The sequence below is a fragment of the Sarcophilus harrisii genome, chromosome 2 (assembly GCF_902635505.1).
Source record: "Sarcophilus harrisii chromosome 2, mSarHar1.11, whole genome shotgun sequence".
NCBI classification, from domain to species: domain Eukaryota; kingdom Metazoa; phylum Chordata; class Mammalia; order Dasyuromorphia; family Dasyuridae; genus Sarcophilus; species Sarcophilus harrisii.
The window spans coordinates 311,905,086-311,931,618 of record NC_045427.1 but is presented as its reverse complement, the minus strand read 5'-3'; the positions used below and the strand labels follow the sequence as shown (position 1 = coordinate 311,931,618).

General features: G+C 35.8%; 2 protein-coding genes across 5 annotated transcripts in view; one reads left to right on the top strand and one right to left on the bottom strand.

Moving 5' to 3' along the window:
* The window catches only part of KLHL28 (kelch like family member 28), a 38,183-nt gene extending 20,309 nt beyond the window's left edge, over positions 1–17,874 (bottom strand). The window contains exons 1-2 of one of the 2 annotated variants that reach the window (XM_003756302.4): positions 17,723–17,874; positions 922–960 (exon numbers count right to left, since the gene is read on the bottom strand). The gene's annotated coding sequence lies outside the window, so the exon portion shown is untranslated. The remainder of the gene's footprint in view (positions 1–921; positions 961–17,722) is intronic. The other variant, XM_023502576.2, reaches the window with a different exon arrangement.
* A 374-nt stretch (positions 17,875–18,248) lies between these two features.
* The window catches only part of TOGARAM1 (TOG array regulator of axonemal microtubules 1), a 90,561-nt gene continuing 82,276 nt past the window's right edge, over positions 18,249–26,533 (top strand). For 2 of the 3 annotated variants that reach the window (XM_031952618.1, XM_031952617.1), the window contains exon 1: positions 18,251–20,529. In XM_031952618.1, coding sequence (XP_031808478.1) covers positions 18,457–20,529 — 2,073 coding nt within the window. In that variant the 5' untranslated portion in view covers positions 18,251–18,456. Of the gene's footprint in view, positions 20,530–26,533 lie in introns of all 3 variants that reach the window. The other variant, XR_004232012.1, reaches the window with a different exon arrangement.

The window sequence follows — 26,533 nt, the reverse complement described above, 5'->3', positions numbered from 1 at the left end:
GTTTATAATGCTATTATTATATAACTTGCACTCCTGGCTCTCCTCACTTCACTTTGCAAAAGTTAATACATGTACAGGCCTAATACTAGTATAAATCATATAAATTATCAGAATGAAAGGATATGCATGGTTTAGGGCCTTTGGGGGTAAGGGTACAAACTGATTTCCCAAAAAGACCAATTCACAGTTCCAAAATCACATCAGTATGCTCTTTATCTTTTATTCATTCCAAAAGCCTTTTTTGTCATCTTTGCCAATCTGATAGTTGTGAAACTGCATTGCATATCTCAAATTATTGACTTGGTCATTTTTTCATATGGCTGTTTATTAACAGTTTAGATTTTTTTATTTGAAAATTGCCTGATTATGTCCTTTATTAATGTCTACTTTAGAATAGCTTTTGTTAAAAATGTGAATCAGTTCCTTATGGCTTTCCTACATAAGACCTTTATCAGATACTTGCAACAAAGATTTTTCCTAGTTAAATGTCTCCCTTTTAATTTTAGCTGCATTGGTTTTGTTTGTGAGAAAAGTTTTTTTAAAATATTGTTTGTCTATTTTTCCTTCTATGATATTCTTTGGCTCTTGTTTGGTTACAAACTCTTGATCTAGGTCTTCCTTGTTCTTCTAATTTGTTTATGATATGACTTTTTATATCTAAATCATATAATCATTTGGGTTGGTCAAAACATAATTTTTGCCAGATTGCTAATTCTCCTAATGGATTTTGTTCAATGGTGATCCTTATCCCAGTAGATGGGGTCTTAGGGTTTACTGAACACTATATTAATTTGTTTGCTTGTATATGTTGTGTACCAGGCTAGCTAAGCACAGAGAAGCTGCTCAAAGGTAGGCAGGCCACTCAGTAATGAATACTTTTGGCGAAGGTAATCTCTGAAATGAAGAAAAATACAAACTGACCTCAGTCCAGTGTGGCCCCCTTCTGGTCCTGTAGTGATGCTAGCATAACATCAGAAAAAGAAGGAGGTGTTAAGAATTAGAATTTTTAGACAGTCAATAAACATTAACTTAACTGTTGGCATTCTAAAAGTGAGATTCTTGACCACTTATCAACAAAAGGACTTTACTATTGGATGAACTAAAACAAAAATAATGACATTCTTATTATAAATAACTTAGATATTCTCTAAAAAGATAAAGAATTGGCATAGTTGATTTTATTGTTTCCATAGGTAACAACAAATACCACTGCAGGGAATATTTGATCATCTCATAATGAAATGTTCATTGTGAAAATAACTATAGTTTATGTATCAATACCTATTGAAAATGATGAGGTAGTAAAGATATCTTATAAAGAATTTAATAAAACTCTCCAAATTAAATCATTGTATAGCTAAATTTAGGGCAATTTCAATGCAAAGTAAGATTTAGAGGAGGTTGGGGGAAAATACTAGAAAACATAATTCAGGAATAAGAAATAAAATAGTTCAAAAACTTGTTGACTTTACCCAAGTCTCATGCTCAAATAACACAAACACTTTTTAAAGAGATCAGTGCAAATCACAATCCAGTCTTGATTTTTTTCATCTTATGTAATACTTACCCATGGTCCTTTCATAAATCAAGATCTACATGTTGGATATGCTAACAGCATCCATCTAAATCTCTTGACACTATCCAGGTTACATTGTAATACAGACTGCATTGGTTATCTTTCTACATGCTAGCCCCATTTTTCTGGTCATATGATTCTCATTCAGAGAGTTCTCACTTATAATTATATAGTATCAGGAAAGTTAACTAGAAATTATTTTACTCCAGTAATTATTTCACTTAAAATTAGCAAAGCATTTGAAAAAAGTATTATCTCATTGAACGAGAGAAGAGCTAAATGACTAGACTAACTAAATAACTAGCTAAACTATGCTAGATAATGTAATTAGGTATTGTCAATAGAAGAGTAGTTTCCTGTGGTTCCCCAAAGTACATTATTACTCATCTAATGCTGTTTAACATTTTTACAGACAATATGTCTTTAGTCACAGAAGTCACCTTCTCTTTAAATGTATAGAAGATACGAAACTAGAAGGGAAAGAGGCAACATAAAGTTGACAGAGTCAGGATCAAAAAAGATTTGAATAAAGTGAGATAGTAAGTAAAAGCAAAGATGAAATGTAGTGGTATTGCTCTTAATCTAAGTAAAGTTCACATGATAATAGGTATAGAATAGGCAGGGCCCCTTATTAATCAAGTAGTTTATATCCCTCAATTTAAATAAAGAGTATTTATACAGTTCCGCTGATGCCAATACTCCACTCTTTTCATGACCAGTTCTAAAATTAAGTTCAAAAATTTAATTTCATCTATACAGTTTAGGGAAGAACCATAGTTAGACAATAATTTGTGTGAAGAGAATCTCAGGGTTTTAGAGGACTATAAACCAAAATGAAATTGCAGTCTAAAAATCTAATGTTATCCAAAGTACAAATGAATTAGCATTCAAAATGTCATTTGAACTATATATAGTATTTTCTGTTTAGTTTTCAATATCACATTTTATAAACAAAACTGATAAGCTGAGGGCAAATCAAAAGGAAGACAACCAGGATGAAGAGTCTAGAGATTATTCCATGTAGGGATAAACTAAGAATTAAGATATTTAGGCTAAAGATGTAACCTTAAGCAAATCACTTAACCTTTTTCTCTCTCAGCCTTAATTTTCTAATTTGTAATATGGGAATTATATCTTGCCACTATATACTTGGTCAGATTGGAAAAAGATGCATGAAAATTCAAAGAGAAAAACTTAAAAAAATAGAATTGGTCAAACAGAACGAGATACAGAAATTTATTTAAAAAGTAGAATCAGTCAAATGGAAAAGGAGGTACAAAAACTCACTGAAGAAAATAATTCCTTAAAAATTAGAAATGTGTAAGTGGAAGCTCTATGTAACACTGAAAAACAATAAAATGAAATCAATCAAAGAAATAAAAAAAAAAGAAGAAAACATGAAATATCTCCTTGGAAAAATTGACCTGGAAGGAACAGCTAGATAGCATAGTGGATAGAGCATTGGCCCTGAAATCAGAGTTCAAATCAGGCCTTAGATAATTAACACTAGCTGTGTGACTCTGGGTAAGTTATTTAACCCCAACTGCCTTGCCAAAAAAAAAAAAAAAACCAAATGAATAAATAGGTTTAAAAAACTGACCAGAAAACAGATCTAGGAGATAGAATTTAAGTTATTGGATATCTGAAAGTCATGACCAAAAAATGGCCCAGACATCATCTTTCAAGAAAAATTGCCCTGATATTCTAGTCAGAAGGTAAAAAAGAAATTCAAAGAATACACTGATCACCTCGTGAAAAAAATCTCAAAATGAATACTCCCAGAAATATTCAATTCCAGAACTCCCAAGTCAAGGAGAAAATATTACAAGCAGTCAATAAGAAACAAATGAAATATTATAGAGCCAATTAAATCCAGAAAAAAACACAAGATTTACAAGTTTTTACATTAAAGAAGCAGAATATATGGAAAGTAAAGGAGCTAAGGATCACAATCAAAAGTCACGTATCCAGCAAAACTAAATATAATCTTTCGAGATGGAGAATGGGAGGATGGGGGAATATATATATATTCAATTAAATAGAAGACTTTTAACGTGTTCCTGTTAAAAATACCAGAACTGACTAGAAATTTTGTCTTTCAAATACAATATCAAGAGAAACATAAAAGGTAAATAGGAAAGAGAAATCATAAGAGTTTTAATAAGGTAAAACTATTCATATTCCTAAATGGGAAAATATTTGTAACTCTAAAAATATTTTCATTACTAGGACAATTAGAAGCAATGTACATAGAGGGGGTATAGGTGTGAGCTGAAGATGATGGAATGATTATTTAAAAATAAATAAATAAAATTTGTAAGAGGTGAAAAAGAGGAATACATTGGGAAAAAGAGAAAGGGAGTGGGATAAATAGGGTAAATTATCTCACATAAAAGAGATATAAAAGAGCTGTCAATATTATTTTGGCTACCCTGTATTCTAGAGCTAAGGCTTAACAAGCATCCTGGAATGATCTCACCCTCTGGCAAAATATATTGGTTTGGACCAGCACCAGTTTTCTCTTGAGGGATTTGGCTCTCCTTATTTCCCAGATCCATCTATCATATCAAAACCATCCCTGGGGTTTTTTGGGTCACTGACAAAGTAGTGCACCTACTGAACTCTGCACAGAACTCTAGTTCTATGGCCTTCAGGGTGGCCACAACCCCCAAAATTTGAGACAGTGACTTCCTACAGCATCCAAGAATACCGGTATTGTACAAAAAAATGCTAATCTCAGGAGAACTATCTCAACATCTATGAATGATTGCAGAGTGGATCAACCCCCTTCATGTATATAAGTAGCCTCAGCCTAAGCACCCTTAAGAAATCCTTTTTAGGAAGTGGTAGGCAATGGAGGTGAGCTTCCACCTACAGGTATCCTGTTCCTCATTATGAAATTAATTAAATTCTGTTTGTGTCCTAATTCTCCAGCCTGCTCTATTTCAGCTCTAGCTTCCCCCAAGTTAAAGGCTGATTTTGGTACAGCTGATGTTAAGTGGTATCAGAAGTTGGGATTTGACAAGTAATAGGGTCAAGCAGACCATTTTTGGTACCAGTGAGGGTAGACTAGGTGCCACAGGAGATTTTTCCAGTGTTTGACACATAGCACTTGTCTGGTGAGTCCACTGCCCTTTCCTGCTCAAACATTCTAAGGTTCATTCTTGATTGAGCTCAGCTTTCATGGTAAGTAAAACTCCAGGACCTCTTTCTTGACCTGGTTCTTCTCAGATCACTCCAGTGTGGTAAATATCTTTTTTTTTTCCTCTGCATGTCTTGTGTTTAAATTAGTTAAATACATGCCTGGCTACATACAGATTGCAAGCTCTTTTCTTTTTTAAATACACATCCAATTATGAACTGCATGCTTTTCCCCATTTGTATCTGTCTTGTCTGTGTATTTGTAAAAATGCAGTCTATATCATGTTTGTTCTATGAATTAGATTCTGTTACCTTGAAAAATTTAAAATGCAGCCAGCCAGAAAAACCTCTAAGGGATATAGTTAGAGAGAACACTGGGAAAGATTTGTTAACTTTACTAACTCCCACCATAGATTTTTTTGTGAGAGATTAGGTTATAAGTAAAGAGAAAAGAAAGGGAAAAGCCTATAAGGTTTTCTTTTCTTTTTTGGTTGTTACAATCCTGGCCAACTTAGAACTATAGAAATAAAATTAGATAATTAAAGTTGCTGAACCACTAAAAAACATGTTAGCAGATTTTGAAATTAATCATTAAGGAATATGGCAATTAAGGTATGGGTGTGTTTTAAAGACTGCAGGAAAGAAATCCTGAGACTTTGGGGGTAATTCCAGGAACTTACCCCCTTCTAAAGAATCTCAGTAAGTTTTGAATACCACTCTATAGAATTGATTTTAGGGAAAAATAAGCATTAAATCTTATTAAAAGTTTTAAAAATAATTGACAAAATTAATAGCTTCATTGTTCTAGGACAGTAAGGAAAAGTCAGTTGACAGAAATCAGACATTTTGTTAACCCATCCTTGACTTTTCAGTTTTTAACCTATTTTGTTATAGCTCATATCTCTCTGTTAATCCTTTTCATCTCAGACCAGATTAAGAAAAGAAAAAGAATACTGGAGAATTGTGGGGAAACTTAGGCTTTGTCCCATCTTGTGGAAGAAGTGGATGGGCAACAGCTCAAGCAGGGCCTCATATACCCTACCCCAGCAGCTTTCTAATCCCAGCATTGGTAGCTGTGGGAGATGGGAAGCAAGTGATAGTAAGTGGTTTTTCTAAGAGTGGGAGAAGAGGGGAAGAGTCAGGCCCCATCACCAGCATTCTATGAGTCTTGTCATCTGGAACTGCCACCAATAGGAGAGTACTGTTACCAGTTCCAGGGCAAAGCCATCCCTCAGCAGGGCCCATCTAGCTTCTCTTTGGTATTCTTGTCAGTACCTAGTATAGCAGTATAAGACAGAGGAACCAGCTAGCCTCTGCCCACTCTTCTTAATTCTAGTTGCAAAATGCATTAGCTGTGCAATTTATGGCAAGTTATTTTATCTCTGCCCCAGTTTCCTGATTTGTAAAGAGAGATGGCAATAATGGCTGTTACTGTGAGACCAAAATGATGTAATGTTTATAAAATGCTTAATACAGTGACTAGGATATGCTAAGCACCACATTATTATTATTTCTCCAATTGAAAGTAATTATTCCATATTTGGTAATGTTAAAATGGTTTTAAAATGCCAAAGGTAATAAGATCAATGATTTTTATATGGGATAATTTGGAAATGCAATGGGTGTCATCTGAAGTTTATTGTTTGTGTTAATGTTTTTTAAATTTTTATTGTATTTCTAAATTTATAAAATATATTTTGTAAAAATATATATTTTATCTATTTTGTAAAATCTGAGACCATTGTAAAACAGAAATGCTGTTAGACCAAGCAATTTTTAATTAGGATGTTGTCACACATTGATTGGGCTTTTAAAAGTATCTGATAAAAAAAAAGATTTGAAAACAAATATTTAATGACGTATATTGAGTTATAAACAGGTAATAATAATGATATTGCTGTACTACTTCTAGTTATAATATTATAGCAGATTTTAATTTGAAAATCTTGACTTTGATAATAGCCAAGGTAGTTAAATAGTTAAGGTGGTTTAAAGATGTAGTTTCAACATATTAACGATGAGTCAACATTAGGTATTCGTTGCATGTCTGAAGCCCCAGAATATGAGTAGTTTTAATGTATAAGTAAAAGATTAATGAAATGTTAATTGTTAGGGAAACATAAGGAAAGATACTCAAGCTCCAACTTGAAGTTAGTGAAATTTTGCTATTTAACATAAAAATTCATGAGACTGCAACTTGTTTGAGTTTTTATTACTAGGATGTTTTTTTGAATTAGAACAGATATCCTAAGTAGGATCCTCCCAACTATTTCCCCCATTGTGCTATTTCCTTGTTGAAAAGGAAAATTCCCCACTCAGTTAATCTTAAGTCTTGCTTTTAACAAGACTATGACTACATGATTGGAATCAAACAGATGTAAGGGAGTTTTCTTTCTGTTATGATACAACTATGTCCTTCTTTTTCCTCTTGAAGCAAATATATATAACCCAGAAGTTCTATAAGTACAATATTAAATGTATTAAATAATAGATTGCTACCAGAACATCTGCATAATTATAATAGGATGCAAGTATCAACATCCTACAGTTTTAATATCTCTAGTCAAATTATAAGGATTGTATCCTCCAAAAGGGGGAAATAATTGGACAAATTAAAAGACAAAGATATGTTAAAGTTTTCTTATTAAATGGAATAGTAAATTTTGAGAAAAGCAGCAGGATTACTGTTTTCTTTAAGAACTATATAAGTATATGACTAGCTTCTAAATTTATCTATCATGGTTATTCAGGCTATAAATATGCTATGATAATAAATTCTAAGATTTTATTAATTAAGGACTAATAGAGTTTTACACATAAATTATATGAATATTAGTACTAGTAAAGAAAGTGAAATTATAGGGGCAGCTAGATGCCATCGTGGATAGAATACTACCATAATGAATAGAGTACCAGCCCTGGAGTCAGGAAGACCTGAGTTCAAATCCAACCTCAAACACTTAATACTTCCTGGTTGTGTGGCTGGGCAAGTTCCAAATGCCTTAAAAAAAAAAAATCTGATAATTTTAAAAAGCAGAATAGTTCATGAATTATCTTCCTAGGAAAAAGCAGTAGACACAAGAGAATTATATCAAACATTACATCAGGTACAAAATTTAGATAAAGAAAGAAAAAGTACATCTTTATATGAACTAACATTTTCTGTTTTCAAAACCGAAGAATCAAATTTAAATGCTAGAAACTTCTAGATTTAGAAAAAGAGCCCCTTTAGAGTTGACCTGAGAATAAAGTATATTGTTAATGTTTAAGTACATTGCTGAGGTCAAAAAAGGAAGGAATGATAGAATTGAGGGCAAATTGGCCTTGTAAAAGATACTAGTAAAACACTTTTGAAGATGGACAAGGGTAAAAGGAGTGAGACAAATGGGGGGAAAGAGGATGGAAAGAAATACACAATCATAACTGCAAAAATTTATGTTATAATTTATAAGAAAAAATTTATAAGGTTTGCTAAAGACCTAATTTTTCAAATATAGAGAAATGAGAAGGGCCAATGGATGATTTCGGAGAGGTCTGGAGAGACTTGCATGAATTGATGCTGGGGTGAAGTGATTAGAACTAGGAGAACATTATACACAATAACAAGATTATGTGATGATGACTAACTGTGATGGACTTGGCTCTTTTCAACAATGAGGTGATTCAGGCCAATTCCAATAGACTTGTGATGGATCCACATGTGCATCCAAAGAGAGATCTATGGAGATTGAATGTGGATCACAATATAGTATTTTCACATTTTGTTGTTGTTTGTTTGCTTTTTTTTTTTCTCTTTCTCATTTTTTCTGGATCTGATTTTTCTTGTGCAGTATGATAAATGTGAAAATATGTATAGAAGAACTACATGTTTAACATATATTGGATTGCTTGTTGTCTAGAGAAGGGAGGTGGGGGGAAGGGATGCAAAAATTTTGTAACGCAAGTTTTTGCAGGGGTGAATGTTGAAAACTATCTTTGTATGAATTTTGAAAATAAAAAACATTATTTTAAAAAAGGAAATCAAAATGAAACGAGTCATTTTTCAACTGATAAATGGTAAAAGCAAATGAACAGGCAATTTTCATACAACTTTCTATAATTGTATGAAAAAATGCTTTAAATCATTATTGATGAAAGAAATGCAAATTACAACAACTTTGAGTTACTATCTCACATCTATCAAATTGGCTAATATGCTAGCAAAAGAAAATGTTGGGGAAAAATTGGGACACCAGTTATCTTGGTTTGGATTAGCTTTTCCAATTATCAAACACTGGGCTTCATGAAGCATTTAGAAAAAAAGCTAAGTTTCATAAATTGCTTAGTTAGCTTTAAAAGTTTCTAAGTTAATTTTTAATTTCAGATATATGATTGCAAGTTTTAGCTCACTGCAGACCTCAAGATGGACTTAAATGAATAATGAGTTTTAGAGATTTAAAAAAAACAAAACAATTTTTTAGCTTTAACTATATAAGTAGAACAGAATTCTCTCATTCTCTCTTTCATTTCCTATGGTGGCTGGTCTAAATTCAAAACATCCAATACTTTTATCTCATATTAATAGCAGATGCTTTCACTTCTTACTTATTGAGAATAATGAAGCCATCAGATTTCCTCAACTCCTCTTCTTCGGTTTTCAAAATTTCTCAACCTTAACCTCTCACTATCCTTTTCTTCCTTCTCAAAGGAAAAAGTGGCATAATGAAAATAATACCAGAAATTAGGTGCAATGACTAAGAATCCTGGCTTTGCCTACCTACTAACTTGGGGAAGCCACAACATCTCAAGGCTTCAATTTCCTATATCTAAAAAAATTTAATAGTTGGTCTAAATGGCCTTTAATATGTCTTCTACCCTATATTTCTAATTTTATAAACATGTGAAACTTAGATGCTCAAGTCATCACCTCAAAATATTTACAAGTCATTATTGAAGAAAATCCTGTCCTAGAGATTTGCTTTCTAGTGATAACTACAAAACCATCTTGCCAACTAACTGATATACTGAATTATACTGACTGTTTCTCCCTTACTTCCACTTTCTATTTCTTGCTCTGGAAATTATAATAAAATCAACTCCCCAGTAATTTCAGGAGTGAAGCAAGGATGTTCATTATCACCACTGTTATTAAACATTGTACTTGATACGTTAACTATAGCAAAAAAATAAAAAGAAATTGAAGGAATAATAATAGGCAATGAAGAAACAAAACTATAACTCTTTGCAGATGATACAATGGTAGGCTGAAAGAATACTAGAGAATGAACTAAAAAACTAGTTGAAACAATTAACAAGTAAAGCAAAAATTATAGCATTTTTAAAAAACTACATAAAGCTATGTATTGTAATGTCCTGGTTAGCTTTCTGGAGGTCTGAGGACTAGACTTGGTCTCAGCAGAATAATCACCACAAGAACAGTCAGGAATAAAGTCCAAAGTCTTTATTATCTCCTTCAGTCTGGTTTCTTTGCCTGGGGCCTGGCTAGCTTTCTGGGGAACCTTTAGATGAGGCTTGATCTTAGTAGAGGAAAGCAGGAGAGCCACCAGAAGATTGGTCAAGTCTTCTCTCTGAGTTTGTCCCCAATTTATATACTCTATTACAATGACATCATTACAAAATACTGAGTATAAGCCAATCATTATATCACTAGGGAACCATTATTTGTTGTAAGATTAAATCAATCATACTGAGCTAGAGAACTATTAATCACCATGCCAAACTAGATAACTATTTTTTTTTTAAAATCAATTCCACTTAGTTAACATCTTGTAAGAATCCTTGCCTCAGGAATATTTCTCCAGAGTTCTGGCCCATTACAATGTATTATCAACAAAACCCAGCAGAAAGGAAAAGAAGAAATTCCATTTAAAATAACTAGATTCAAAGAGATCATAAAAAGAGGGAAAAGGAGCTATTTGTACAAAAATATTTATAACAGCTTTTAAGAAGAATTGGAAACTGAGGATATGTCCATAATTGGGGATTGGCTAACAAGCTGTGGTATATGACTGTGATGAAATATACTATAAGAAATGACAAATAGGATGATTTCAGAACTGATGAAAAACGAAGTGAGCAGAACTCAAAGAACTTTGTACACAGAAATAGCTATACTCTATGACGAATAACTTAATGACTTGGCTATTTTCAGCTATGATCCAAGATAATTCCAAAGCACTTGTGATGAAGAACGCTTTCCTTCTCCTGAGAAAAAATTGATACTGTCTGAATACAGTCTGAAGCACTTTCTTACTATCTCAAAGAGGAGAAAGGGACAGAATTTCGAACTAAAAAAAAAAAAAAAAAAAAAGATAAAAAATTGTTTTAACATATAAGTGGGGGAAAACCAAATTATTATATATTTTTTAAAATATTTGCAGAAAATACAAAACATTTGGGACTCTTTTATGTATATGTCTTGCCATTGCATACCCAGGAACTGTATGAGTATAACTGCAAAACAATTTTTACACAAAGTCAGATCTAAACTGAAGATAGTAATAGCGATATTATAATGATGAGCAACTGTGAGAGATTTGGCTGTTCTGATCAATATAATTCCAAAGGAATTCATGGTGAAAAATTCTCTCTACTTCCATAGAGATAACTGATGAACTCTGAGTAAAAACTGTAGTATGATTTTCTCACTTTATTTTTCTTCCTCTTCTTTCAAACTATGGCTAATAATGGAAATATGTTTTGTGTTTTTGGATTTCACATATATAATTTTCAATAGGTGGGGGAGGAGTAACAAGGGGGGAAAGAGGAAGATAATTTGGAATTCAAAATTTTAAGTGTTAAAAATAAATAATAAACAATTAAAAATATTAATCTCATAGGTAACCTCAGCTAATATTATAAAAATGACAAATCTAGCTAAATTAATTTATTTATTCAGTGCTATACCAATAAAACCACCAAAAGTTATTGTATAGAGAAAAAAATAACAAAATTCATCTGGAAGAACAAAAGGTCAAGAAATAACAAGGGAATCAATGAAAAGATGTAAACAAAGCAGCTTAAAAGTGCTAGATATCAAACTGTATTACAAAGCAGCAATCACAAAAACAGTCTGGTACTGGCTAAGAAATAAAGTATTGGATCAGGTATATAATGCAGAGTAGTAAATAACCATAGTAATCTAGTGTTTAATAAACCCCAAAGATCCAAACTTTTGGTATAAGAACTCACTATTTGACAAAAACAGCTGGAAAAAGTGGAAAGCAGTTTGACAGAAACTAGATACAGACCAACATGTCACAACATATATCAAGATAAAAAAAGAAATGGGTACATGATGTAGTCATAAAGTAATATCATAAGCAAATTAGGAGAGCATGGAATAGTTATTCCTATCAGATCTATGAACAATAGAATTAATGACCAAATAATGAATAGAGATTATTACAGCATATAAAATGGGTATAAAATTGAAAAGTTTTTGCACAAACCTGATGAAACAAGATTAGAAGAAAAGCAAGAAACTGGGAAAAATAATTTTACAATAAGTTTCTCTGACAAAATCCTCATTTCTTAAATATATAGAAAACTAAGTCAATTTCATAAAAATATTCTCCAATTGATAAATGGTCAAAGTACTGGCAGTTTTCAGAAGAAAAAGACAAAGCTATCTATAGTTATATGAAAAACTGCTCTAAATTACTATATGCAAACTACAATAACTTTGAGGCACCATTTCATATCACACTGGTTAACAGTTAACATAATTAGCTGATGGACTGAACTTGTAGGCCCAGAAGTTTGTGAGCTTTCATCCAAAAGCACTGCCCTTCATACATTTCACTGTGTTAGGGAAACTTCCCTGAGCAAGAGGATCTGATATTGGAAGTGGAAAGCACATAATGGTTCAGAAATTCAAGGACACTTGACAGGTTCCACACAGATTCATCAAGCCATTACCTGTCCCAGTTAACAAGGTACTAAAATTGTCCACTTCAACACTTCTTGAAACTCTTTTGTTAAAGGGTTATAGTACAAGTTTGGCAGCTGATCCAACTAAAAAGAAACAGTCATTCAAATTAATTAGGAGTCTATTATATATTAGAAGTTCCAAAAGAATGAAGAAGAATAGGACTTTCTTTTAAATATACACACACACTTGGAATACAATCCTGTTTTTATGGATTAGCACAAACTATTCCTTATACCTAGAATGCATTCATTACCTACTCAGTTGTTTCCTGAGAATCCTGTGCCTTCTCCAAGGTCCTACTCAAATCCTACTCAAATGCCAGGAAACTTTTTTGATTCCTTCAGTTGTTAGTAACCACTCATCTCTACCTCCTTCATGCTCACAACATACTAGATAAATTTTTTACTTTCTTATCTATGTACAAGTTGTTTTTCTCTGAGATAATTTAAACTCTTTAATAAAAGGATTATTTTTGTATTTGAATCCTTAGTACCTAGCACAGTATATTTATTTAATAAATACTAAATGAATAATAATGATAATGGTGATGGCTAGCATTTATAGAGTATATATATTTGCAAAGTTTGCAAGTATTAACTTTTGTTACATTTGAGAAGGGAGGGAAGTAAAATATTGCTTTATCATGATTGGTATCATGGACTCAGGAAAACAAACAAAAACTGTGCCCCTATTTCCCAATAGTCTTTCAAAAAGCCTTGAAAGAATAATTCTATAAGAAAGTTATAATCCCCAATAGGAACATTTTAAAATAATTTGATCATATTTAAATTCTTTAATTAAATTGTTAGAGGAAATGCAACAGAAATAGGATTTTCCCACAGCGTTATAGTTTTACTTCAGCCCAATAATTAAAATGGTTAATTTTAACAAAATGAATTACAATACAGGGTAACATCAAAGTATAACACAAAAAAATTACATATTTTAGATATAAAACAAAAATTCAAGAAAACTATGGGCACAGATGACGTGAATAAATGAAACGTGGAGAATGGAAAAAAAAATAGTCTCTTTGTTTATATTCCTCCAGATGAGGGAAGCCCCAAAACACACACACACTCCTTCTTTCTCTTTCTCTCTCTCTCTCTCTCTCTCTCTCTCTCTCTCTCTCTCTCTCTCTCTCTCTCTCTCTCTCTCTCTCTCTCTCTCTCTCTCTCTCTCGTTGAGTCCAGGACCACTCCTTCTTAGCCTGAGACCGAGATTTTTATCCAACTCTATTAAGTTGGAGATTAGCCAAGAGACACTCATTCAATTCCAATATTCTCTTCTCTGATTCCAGCTCAAAATGTTCCCATTCCCCACCAAGAACTGCCTATAAAACAAGTTTCCTTCAGCCCAACTCCTTGCAGAGGACCTAACATACCATGCCAACAAACCTCTCTTTCTCCTTGGCAGAGTTGAGACTCCCTGTCCGCTGAAAAGACATTCTCTTTCAGTGTTACTCCCTCTTTATCTTTCTCACCTATTTGCCTAGCAAGACCTTATTCATCTCACTGTTGGGATTTCTCTGCTAGAAACCTCTGCTGGATCTTTAATAATAAACTTCTTTTGCCAGTTTAACTTTTCGGATTCGTAAATTCATTTACAAAGGGCCTATGCAGTCCAGAAGGGGGTTCCAACAACTGCCTGCCATATGCAGAACCTCATCACTCCCAGCATATCTTTCAGCAAAGTTTTATGCAAGTTATTATGCTGACTGGTTCCAGTATTCATTTTTCTCCCTGACAGTTTTTTAAGGGAAATATTAGCAACATGTAGAGTCCTAAGTAAAGAAGATACAAAGAAGCTAGATGGTATTATAACTATAATTAATGGTAACATTGAGAGCTAATATTTATATAGTACTTACTATGTGCCAGGCACTGTGCTTTGCACACTTTGCAATTATTTCATTTGATCCTCATAACAATCCTGGGAGGTAGATGCTACTATTACCCCCATTTTTTAAAGATAAGGAAATTGTGACAAAAGATTAAGTGACTTGCTCAAGATCATACATTAATTTCTAAGGCCAGATTTGTGTTCAGGTCTTCCTAATTCCACTGCTTTACACTTAATATGTTTATGATGATTTTAAGTTTCCATGTAATTTTCACATCTCTGAATTAATTCTGTCCACGATAAAGTATTCATCATGCCAAACCTTGACAGCTTGCTAGAATTATAACAACATATAATATTACTTTGTAACATGATCATGACTATCTCTGTAAAATATATATACATACATGCAAACACACACACATAAAAGTTCACATTATATAAAACACTGGAACCAAGGAAGATTTTTTAGGAGCTTAAGATTGCCTCCAATGGAATTAAAATTTAAAAGTTAGAGATGTGGCAAAGTGGCAAAAATAAAAAAAACAAAATCAAGTGTTGATGGATCTTCAGGAAAGCACTGCTGAAGGCAAAGTAAGGTTCTTATTTGGAAATTAGAAGATCTGGTTTCAAATTCTAGCTTTGCTACCTATTTCTGCAACTGATTTAATTTCTCTGACCTTAGTTTCCCCATTTGTAAAATTAAAGGGTTGGACTAGATGGCCTATAAGTTTCTTTCCAGCTTATGAATGTTATATATCTAGAAAGCAATCTAGAACACAGCAAGAGGTTAAAAAAAAATTCTGAAATTTAACAATCCTACTATCAGGAAGTAATTGAAAGTAAAGGACTATTGGTAATATATATTTATACTGAACTGAAGAAGAGGAACAAGATCAATTCCTTTTCTGAGTAGTAAAAGAACTTTAATTAAGATAGCACTATGCAAGTATACTTTCAAAAAACCACAAAGACACTTATGAGGCAGACTTTTAGAATGTAAACATAGGAAGAATGTTAAAACATCCTTGAAATGTTTCTGCTGTTGATTAATACTTTCCCTATTTAACACAAATACACTCCCCTCCCTTCTAGCTGCATACAAGGATCTATCTCTGCCATGTATATAATAGTAACTGACCTCTGAGCAATGTTTCTCTTGGTTTAATAAATAATATCTCTTCGGGTTTATATGAACAAGCTGGATCTGATTCAGACAATATCATCTATAACAGTAAACTACTGAAAACAATCTAAATGTCTAGTAATTGAGGAATGGCTAAACAAATTGTGATAAATGTAATGTAATGCCAGATCACCATTACTAAGTACAAATAGGAGGCATATAATGTATATAGAAAATAATGCAAACTGATTTAAGAAAAAATATGCTCTCATACTTGCGAATGTACAATCACAGGAACCAGAGTGAGAATTTAGGTTAGGCAGTAATAAATTATGTTTACTTGTTCCCTGAAGTTTTTTTTTTTTTTTTAAATGAATGTTTGCAGCTTTTTTTTTTTTTTAACTGTAAAGTTTATAGGGGAAAATGAGTATACGGCTAAACATCTCTAATTTTTTTTGAATAAATAAAATTATGAAAATTGTCTGAATACAATTTAATCTTTTGTTTTCTTCCTTGCATTATTACTTGGGCATATGAATTAGATACTTGCTCTGTAATGTACCATTTATTTGTCCAAAAACTATTCTTAAAATTTTTAAAAATACTTTTAAATTCTGGTATTCAGGTCAATGACCTCCTAATAAGTATTTACTATGCATAAGAGACTGTCCTGTGCACTTGAAATTGATGAACCTGATCCTACTTATACCCTTCATGATTTTGCACATGTTAATTTTGTAAGTTGAAAAAATTATGCTTAAAATAAGTGTTTTCAATGCCAAGTTACAATTATGAGTCAAATTATTCTGATATTAAATGTCAAATTTTTTAACAAATTATTTTCAATTTCAAATTCCCTTTCTCTAGTACATTTCTCTAGTCACTCACTGATAAGGTAAGAAATGATACCCATTACACTTATGAAGTCGTGCAAAAATGTCAATGTTTTAAAAACTAAACTACCTTCTTAAGATAAAAGCAAAGCACCTTCCTTCAATGATTAACCAGAATACCATTAAGAAAGAATAGTTCCAAGAATTTCAGACATCTTAATGATACTGTAATATTCGATTGTGCTCTTAAAAAAGGCATTTAGATTCATTTTGATCTGGAAACAAAACAAACCATTTTATGTTGTCCAAGTAGCCTAAGTGAATCAATTACTAGACTAAGCAGTGGATAACCAGTTATTTGAATTAAGGTATTTTGAACTTCAAACAGCAATTCAGAAATGCTATTCTCCCCAAAGGATAATCTTAAAATAGAGTATGTATTGTTTCCAAAGTACAAAGGTATTGTACCTTTAGAAACTCATCTCCCACATTCCTAGGGATTCTACGTGGATTTGGAAATTTCATCAGCCCAGGACCTCTGTCCCTTTAATTGTCACCACTTACATTTCTAAGAGAGAAAACTGCCTTCTCCCGCTCCTTAAAAATAAATAAAATCTGTAGTGCAGTTCTCCCTGAAAAATATCTAAGAATGGCATCTCCCATCCTTCCTCAAATCCTCAGGGCAGAGTTCTCTCAGGACCATGGTGCCAAGAACTTAATCTGCTAAGTAACACATCTGTAGTCTGTCTCTTGGCTACCAAGAGGAACTATGGAGATCCAGGAGGGAGGGGAGCAAAAGAGGGAGGGGGTCGGTCTCCACAGCTGGAGTGAAAAAGGACTTGATGTTGGCAGGAGGAGGAGGAGGGAAAGTGGCAGGTGGGTTGAGGGAGAATGAAAGTATCTTTGGGTGAAATAATTTTCTTTTTTTCTAAATTTTTATTACAAAAGAATTAACGGATTAGATATATGATCAAGGGAGAGCTCCTTTCTTGAGCCAAACCTGGAGGGGAAAACAACAACCCTAACCTGCTTAACCCGACAGCATAAAGGATGCTAAGGAGGGAGCTTTTCGACCAGGCTCGGCCGCTAAGGAATTCCAGAAGGGTCCGCTCCGAAGTCCGGCACCCGAAGGCCCCTGCACGGAGACTACTCCCCCTCCCCGTTTTCCCTCCTCTGCCTCCCCCTCCCCCCCTCCACTCCCGGGACCGATCCTCTCAGAGCGGGACATTGGCAAAAGCAAAAACGGCTTCGGTAGAACTAACGGAAAATACCTGAGTCCCGGGGATTGAGCCAGCGGAGACTGAAGCAGAAGGAACCAGAAATAAGAGAACGGGGCGGGAGCCTCACTAGCCTCCAGTCAAACCCCGACGGACACACACGAGTAGGGCGGGGGACTTCCGCCCGGAGCCCCGCCACCCCGAGATTGAGCCGCATCACTTCCGCCAATGCCCGAGCCTTCATCCATCTCCCTTTCCCTTCCCTAGCAGCTGATTTCTCCAGGCCTCTTTCAGGCGATTTCGGCGGGGGTGGGGTGTTAAATAAGTCTTGGAGACTACACATCCCAGGAGTCTCTCCTCCCCTTAAGAAATTTCATTCCGGATTAAGAGATCGCGTGCTGGCTGGTCGCCATGGAAGCGGTCGGTTTGATCACGTGGTACCCCTGGTTACGCCCGGTGCCAGCGGCTGGGTCTGGGGCCCGCGGCAGGGGCCATTTTGTCAAGGGCTGCCTCCTGTAGCCGGGGGCGGCTTGGGAGCGCTCGGCTCCTGTAGGGCCGTGGCGCCAGCAGCAGAAGAGGAGGAGGAGGAGGAGGAGGAGGAAGAGGAAGAAGAGGAGGAAGGGGAGAAGGAAGAAGAAAAGGAGGGAATCTCCCAACCCCAGCTTCGGCAGCTGCTTTCCACCTTTTACAGCTCGGGAGCCTGGAGAAGAAAAGGGAGGGGAGGGCTCCGCCGGGCCCCTAGGAGGCTGCGATGGTTCCCGGCTGCTGCAGCTTCCTGACGCCCCTCCATGGCGTCCGCGCTCCCGCTGCTTCTCCTGCCACAGGCCCCGTTCCTAGCCCCCAGAGCCTGTGGGCACCGGAGCAGCTGCCGCCCTTCCACCCCAGAGACTGATGAAAAGCGACCTCTGCGGACGATGAGAGAGGAGAAAAGCTATTGCTGTCGTGGGGCCGCCGGCGACCAAGGCTCCTGCCCGGCGGCCCCTCCGACCCTATCCCCAACCATGACCGCGCTCTTTCTCCCAACGGAGGAGGCCGTCACCAGTGGCTGGTCCAGGACCGGAGGAAGCTTGCTAGGAGGAGAAGAAGAGGAGACCCGGCTCCTGCAGCTCCTCCGCACGGCGCCGGAGCCATCCGAGGCCTTCCAGGCTCTGCAGGCTGCCCTGCCCCGGCGGGGCGGGCGCCTCGGATTTCCGCGACGGAAGGAAGCGCTTTATCGGGCCCTGGGCCGGGTGCTGGTGGAGGGGGGCCTGGAGGAGAAGCGACTTTGCTTGCAACTTCTCTCGGATGTGCTCCGGGCTCAGGGGGAAGCTGGCCAGTTGGAAGAGGCCTTCAGCCTGGCTCTTCTGCCGCAGCTGGTGGTTTCCTTGCGAGAGGAGAACCCGGCCCTGAGGAAGGATACGCTGCAGATCCTGCACCAGTGCTTGAAGCGGAGCCCAATGCAGGTGCTTCAGGCACTCATACAGCGAGGCCTGGAGAGCACTGACGCCCGGCTCCGGGCTTCCACTGCACTTATGCTCCCTATTTTGCTCACTCCCCCGGATTTGTTGTTCGGCTTAGATCTCACGGAGATCACGCTGTCCCTGGCCCGAAAGCTGGGGGAACAGGAGGAAGAAGAAGAGGCAGAGATCGCTTTTTCTGCTCTACAGCAAATAGGAGAGCGCCTAGGCCAAGACCGGTTTCAGTCTTACATCTCTCGCCTCCCCTCTGCTCTGAGGAGGCACTACAATCGTCGTATAGACTCCCAATTTGGGGTTCAAGTTCCTCATTATTTGGAACTTGAATCCTCTGAATTTCCTGAAGATCCTCTCCCCTGCCCGACTACACCTTCCAGCAGCCACCTCAAGTTTGGTGTTATTCCTCAGGAGCTGCATTTCAGGTTGTTAGATCAGGAGGACTATAAGAGTCGGACTCAGGCTGTGGAGGAACTCAAGCAGGTGCTGGGAAGGTTTAGCCCTGTCTCCACTCCTCATGCTAGTCTTGTAGGTTTCATTAGCTTATTGTATAATTTGTTAGATGATTCTAACTTCAAAGTGGTCCATGGCACACTTCAGGTACTGCACCTTTTGGTGACCCGCCTTGGGGAACAGGTACAACAGTTCTTGGGACCAATCATTGCTGCCACAGTCAAAGTACTAGCAGACAACAAGTTGGTGATCAAGCAAGAATACATGAAAATTTTCCTTAAACTGATGAAGGAAGTAGGACCTCAACAGGTGCTGTGTTTATTGCTGGAACACCTCAAACATAAGCATTCCAGAGTGAGAGAAGAGGTGGTGAATATAAGCATTTGCTCTTTGCTGACCTATCCAAGTGAGGATTTTGACTTGCCTAAATTGGCTTTTGGCCTTGCCCCAGCTCTAGTTGATAGTAAACGTAGGGTACGCCAAGCTGCTCTTGAGGCCTTTGCTGTATTAGCATCTTCGATGGGCTCAGGTAAAACTAGTGTACTTTTCAGAGCTGTTGATGCTGTTGAACTTCAAGATAATGGAGATGGAGTGATGAATGCTGTACAAGCCAGATTAGCTAGGAAAACTCTTCCAAGGCTAACAGAACAGGGATTTGTGGAATATGCAATACTCATGCCATCTTCTGCTCAGGGCAGATCACCTCACTTGCCCCATGGAGCAGATACAGACTGGCTTCTGGCCGGTAACAGAACTCAAAGTGCACATTGTCATTGTGGTGACCATTCAAGGGATAGTATGCAAATGTATGGCTCTTATAGTCCATCTGCTGATCAGACTTTCTGTACTCGAAGGGTTTTAAGTGCAGGAAAAGGAAAAAATAAATTACCATGGGAAAATGATCAACCTGGAGGCATGGGAGAAAACCGGACATCCCATTCAAAGGAAATAGAGCAGGTATGCATTTTTTGTAATTAGTATGGGTTGGGGCAGTGGAAGTACCTTTCTTTTACCTTAATGAAAGATATTTTTATGTGTTAGATAGTCCCTTGGAAATGACTTACTCCAAAATGATTTTTGCTAAATACATGTGTCAAATCCTAGTGGAACAAATTACAAAAATCTATACTATGGATTTGATTGAGAGGCAAGATGATATACTGGAAGGAGTATCAGGTTAAGAATCGGGATCTTCTGATTCTAGTCCCTGACTCTTGGCTCTGCCACTACACTGATCATCTGTTAGGACTTGCTTGGGCAAGTCACTTAACCTCCCTAGGGAGGATCAAATGAGGTATTGTATGTAATGACTTAGTTATTGGCAAACACTGTATATGTGTGACTATTAAATGTAAAAAAAAAAAAAATCATTAATACTAGCTAACATTTATATAACTTTTAAAATATACTTTACAAATACTGTCTTATTTGATTCTCATAATAACCCTGGGAGGTAGTTACTATTATTATTCCCATTTTATCTAGCAGGAAATTCAGGCAGCATAGGTTAAATAACTTGCTTCAGGTCATACAAACAAGTGTTTGAGACTGGATTTGAATTTAGGTTTTTTCGAGTTCAGGCCCAGAATTCTATCTAGTCACCACCTACTTGCCCCATAGAATTGCCTCCTTATTATGTACTAAAGCAGTATGCTAAGCTTAGCTAGACATGCAAAAACAAAAATGCCATTTTGCCATTTTATGATTCTTATAGTACAATGAGGGTCACATCATGAATGAGTATGTAGTGCTATAATAAATAGAGCAGATGGATCCTTAGATAAAAAGGTACTTGCAGCCCTGGGCACCACAAAAATGCCTCCTGTGAGAGGTGGTATTTGAGCTGAGTCTTGAAGGAAACCAGAGATTTTAAGATGTAAAGGTGAGGAAAGAAGCATATTCCTAGCATAGGTTAAGTGAGTGCAAAGACCAAATGAGAGATGGAGACAGCTGTGTTAGAGTGGAGGGGAGGAAAGTGTGATAAGACTAGGTAAGAGGGTCAGGATGTAAAGAGCTTTTTTATATTCAGTGGAAGTTTATAGTAGATCTTAAAGGTAAATAAGGGCTGGACTAAATGATCTTGTATCATCATGTCAACTTGCCAAGTAGTAAAAATGTATAGTTATTTGTATTTAAAGTATTAATTTTATCTGTAGCAGTAATTGAACCTTCAGTCCTTCAGGTACTAGGCAGTGAGGTACAGGTGGTTAGGACTTCAAGAAACCTGAACTCTGTTGATTGTGAGGTCTCAATTACTTATTCCATTGAAGTCCAGTTTTCTTTTCTGTAAAATAGGGAGAACGCCATCCCACCTAACTGGATCTCATCCAGCTTGGTGCTAAGTAATTTCAATCAAACTGGTCTTCACTGTGGCATGAATATTCTTTTTGGTTTTGTTCTTTTTAAAATTCACATTGTACAACAACTGTTTCTAAGCTGACATATAGTTTGTTTGCAAAGCATTTTACAAAGGGACTAAGTCTGAGACTGGATTTGAATTCAGGTCTTCCAGAGTCTAGTCCCAGAACACTATCCACTATGCCATCTGAGCCACTTCACTTGGTTACTCTATCATTTTAAATCCTTAATATGGCTTTCTCTCAAGTCTTAGCATATGACTTTTAACTCGTTTATTGAGAAGATTGAGTATCTCTCTAACTCCCACTACTTGCTACTACAGTCTTTATCCTTTCAGTCTCAGAAGAAGCCTTAGTTAAAACTAATCCCTCCACCTTTATCCCCAAACCTATCTCCTCTTTTCTTCTCTATGACTTGGCACATTTTCTTGAATTGGATCACTGCTAAGTCTTTGAACTTAAGAACATGCTGGGATCTGCACTCTCCTAAAACAACTGTACAAATGTTCCATGTCTGGGTTTTCATATTGTATTCTCCTCCTTGTCAAACTTATAGAAATAATACTATGCACTTGATATTTCTACTGCCTCATCAGCCACTCATTTGCTGACCTTTTAAATTTTTTATCCCTAACATTCTATTGAAACCTCTTTCCAGAGTTTCTTACATATTGTCAAACCAATAAGATTTTTTTTCTATGCAAGTTTACCCTCCTTACATCTAAATGGCATTTGATATTGTGAGCTGGCTATTTTTCTTGATAACTTATCGTTGGGCTTCCTTCATTGCGCCCTGACTGCTGGTTCTCTCATTGTTTTTTTGTCTCTTGTTCGCTTCTTATCTTGCTCTTACACATTAAATATTAGGAATCTAGTGAAGTCAGTATATAAAAAATGAACTATTACTTTTTTCATTTACTTACCATTAGCTAGCATAACTTCAGTTGCCAGCATTATAATTGACATATACAACCTTAAGCTTTGTAAAAGCACTTTTACATAGGTTCACAACTATACCATAAAACACGTACTACAAGAACAGGGTTAGTCTTTGAATTTATTGCTAAAAACATTTCCGTCATTTAATTTTTTTTTTAATCATTTATTGCTTGATCAGAGGTGTTGACGTTCAGTATAAGTCTGAAAATACATTCTTTGGTTTTGTACTAAGGAAATCATAAATTCACTTCACTGTTTCCCTTAATAAAAGTTATATAAGTTTTAAAGCAGATGTGTCAGAATTTCTCTTATATTGAGCGATTGAAAATATTTAAATAACTAAATTTCCCTCAAGTGTTTGATGATTTCTCATTAGTTGAAAACCCAACTGCATACGGAACTACATTAATATTTTCTTAAGTATAGACGTTATCCTTCTCCATAGGGAACATATGTAATGGATAATTTTACTAATTTTGGAAAAAAAAAACTTGTTTCCTTACCAATAAGGTACAATATGAAACATCCTCTGATCTGAGTTAAATGATCCAAAATTATATTCAAGTTTGGTACTATAGGTTTCCTTTCAGCAAGATAAGGCTCAAATTGAGTTATCTCTAGATATTTCTTACAGCATGGAAAAATAATTCATGCTTTCTAATATATTTTTAACTAGGGAACATATTTTGTAATTTTATAATCTCTCTAGACATTTTTAAAATTTACAAAGTATATGAAACGAAGATTTGGGAGAAGACTGCAATGAAACCTCTAAGTTTTTGTAACTATCTTTTTAGATAGTTTAGAAATTATAGGATCAGTTTATTTCTAATTATTCCTGAAATTTACTAGTATCATCATATCCTCATCACAACAGAGGTGTGTGTGTGTGTGTGTGTGTGTGTGTGTGTGTGTGTGTGTGTAGCTTTAAGGTAAAATCTTTGCTTATTATATTATTTCACTTGATCCTTATAACAGTACTGTGAAGTGTTAAGTACTTTATCAGTATTCTTGCTACCATTTTTTAATCATCCTGAGAACAACAGAGAATTAAGTTTGTAGTCTTTCATGAAAGAATAAAACATACAAAGTCTCTTTTAGAGAAAATTTGAACAGTTGTGGTTTTCACATTTAGAGTTTCCAGCATCAACACATTCGGATCAACTTTACATCCCTTTCATTAAATAGCCAATTTAGAGGGATTCAAAAGAGGGAGGATAGGTTTAAGAGAAAAAGACAGTATAGACTTAAGTTGGTTCACCAAGGATTCAAGATGGGGAGAAGAGAAGAGAATGGCTGGTACAGTAGAGCTGGCCTGGAAGAATTGAAATATCAAGGAATTGGAGGTCACAGTGTGGAGGAAGAGTAGTGTTTTATAAGGGAGAGCAGAAGGAGAAGTAGTTGGAAAAGGGGATTTCAGAATCTTGAACATGGTGATATTACATTTGTGGATGTTGCCTCCTAGATGAATGATTTTGTGATAATCTCCCATACTCAAAGAAGGTATAGGCTACCAGCATAGACCTCGAGTCCTCATGAGGTTTATTAAAAAATATTCTTTGTAGCCTCTAAAAGACTGGTAATCAAATAGAATTCCTTTGTGTTCTATGTCTTGAATGGGGCTTCTATTAATGATGTGAACATTGCAGGCTATGATCTATCAGCTATTAGATTTGGGGAGAGGTGGCAGCTCCACAAATAACTAACAAAAATTTCCTCCCTAAAATACTACTACAGATTGGATGGGAGAACCCAGCATGTTTTTCCACAAGCTACCAGGCCAGGCAACAGCCTCATTAGCTCCAATAGCCAAGTCAACTCTCAGAGATCACTTGAAGACTGTCACACAAAAAGGATACCACAAAAAGGATAGTTGAGATACTGACACCCCTAGGATTAACACTATTAGCCTGGTTCTCACCTTTACCTTTCTCCTCCCCAAGATAAGCCTTAGTTTGTGAGACTACTAGATCTGCTTACTTTTAGAAATGTAGCACATTAGCTTTCCATTATTATACAAAAAAGCTTCATCTGTGACACTTTTGAAACGTTTGTTTTCTAGTTTCTAGAGGTCTTATGTAGTGTTTGATTTAATGGAAGAGTCAGCAAAAAGATTGAAAGGCTCATCCTTACCTCTGCTTAGGATATAGAAATCTGTCTTTTGTAGGGGCTAGATGCTACAAAAAATAATTTACTTGGGCTGAAATGAGTCTTATCACAAATTTGAAAAAAGAGAAATCTTTCCCACAGTTCAAAAGTATTAGACCACATAGTGAAATTACAATAAATTGCATAAACAAGAAAATAGGGAAAGTATCCCTAAGGAGTTTTCTTTTGTCTCCAACTAGCTTTTTCTGTTATCAAGGGAAATAGTTTTGAGGTTTGCTGTTTAGAGCAAGAATAATAGAGTCTTTGCTCAAGAGATATTTCTAGCAAGCAACATCCATTCATTAGGATAGCACTTGTTATCTTAAAAGTCCTGAATAACAAAATACTCACATTCATTATGAATAGAAGTATAGAACTACAGAGACCAAATATTATCGATGCATTGTCCCTAGTACGAGGGGAATAATGTATAATCAACTTTGGAAAGATAAGTTGGAGGCAGGTTTGGAAGATCTATAAACACTAAATGCGAATTTTGTATTTGATCTTAAGGCAACTGTGAGCCTTGAAAACTTCTTGAGCAAAGAAATGGCATAGGAAGTGGAAGAACAAGAGAGAAGGGATCCTAGATTATAAAACAAGATAATTACATAAAGTAAGGAAGAGACATGGATTTTGGAAGAATAATCAGTAAACAGAGACAAAGTAGTCCTAGCTTGCAGGTTACATTGTTCCTGAAGGCAGGTGTTGGGAGGCAAGTTTCAACTTATACCCAAGTAAGTAAATATAAAGGAATTTCAAAAAAGAGTTTTAATTACTGGAAACATCCTGAAAGGTCTGTGTGTAGGTAGTGACTCCTGAGTTATGCATTTAAGAAAACCAGGATTTTATAAGGTAGAGATGGGAAGAAATTGCTTTGTCAACAGGGAGAGGGGGAATCCTCTTGGTTATATGGGGATCAGTAAGTAGGCTAGTTTGATTAGACTATGAAGTAATAAGAATAGTGTACTGTAAGCCTAGACAGCAGTTGAGAGCAAGTAAATAGCACCTAGAATTCTATGTTTATAAAAAGTCATTAAAGATTTTTTTAGTAGGGGATGACAGGCTCATATCTGTGCTTTATTACTATATTGACAGCAATATGGAAGAAAAGTTGAAAAAAGGACAGAGAGGAGGTAGGAAGAATAATACAATAATCTAGATGAGAAGTGAAACTAGGATCAAGGTTGTATAAGTGAAGATAAGGGGACAAAAATTGGCGATAGAATGGACCAGAACTAACTAGTTCAGATTGTTGTCCTTTATTCTGGAAGAGGATCAAAATGACAACACTATGTTAGAGTTACAGTGTGTCAGACTGTGGTGATAAAACCAAATAATGAGCTAGGAAGGTTCTACCACATATTGGGCACAAATAATCCAGGTTAACATTTGGAGTGGATTCTCTAAATTTGTGCTTCTTGAGTTTTTTCTGTGCTAATTCAATTCTGCTTTGCTCATAGAGCACACAGCATCTTCTCTGCTGAAGTTAAATCATGCTGGGCGATCCTTTGTCA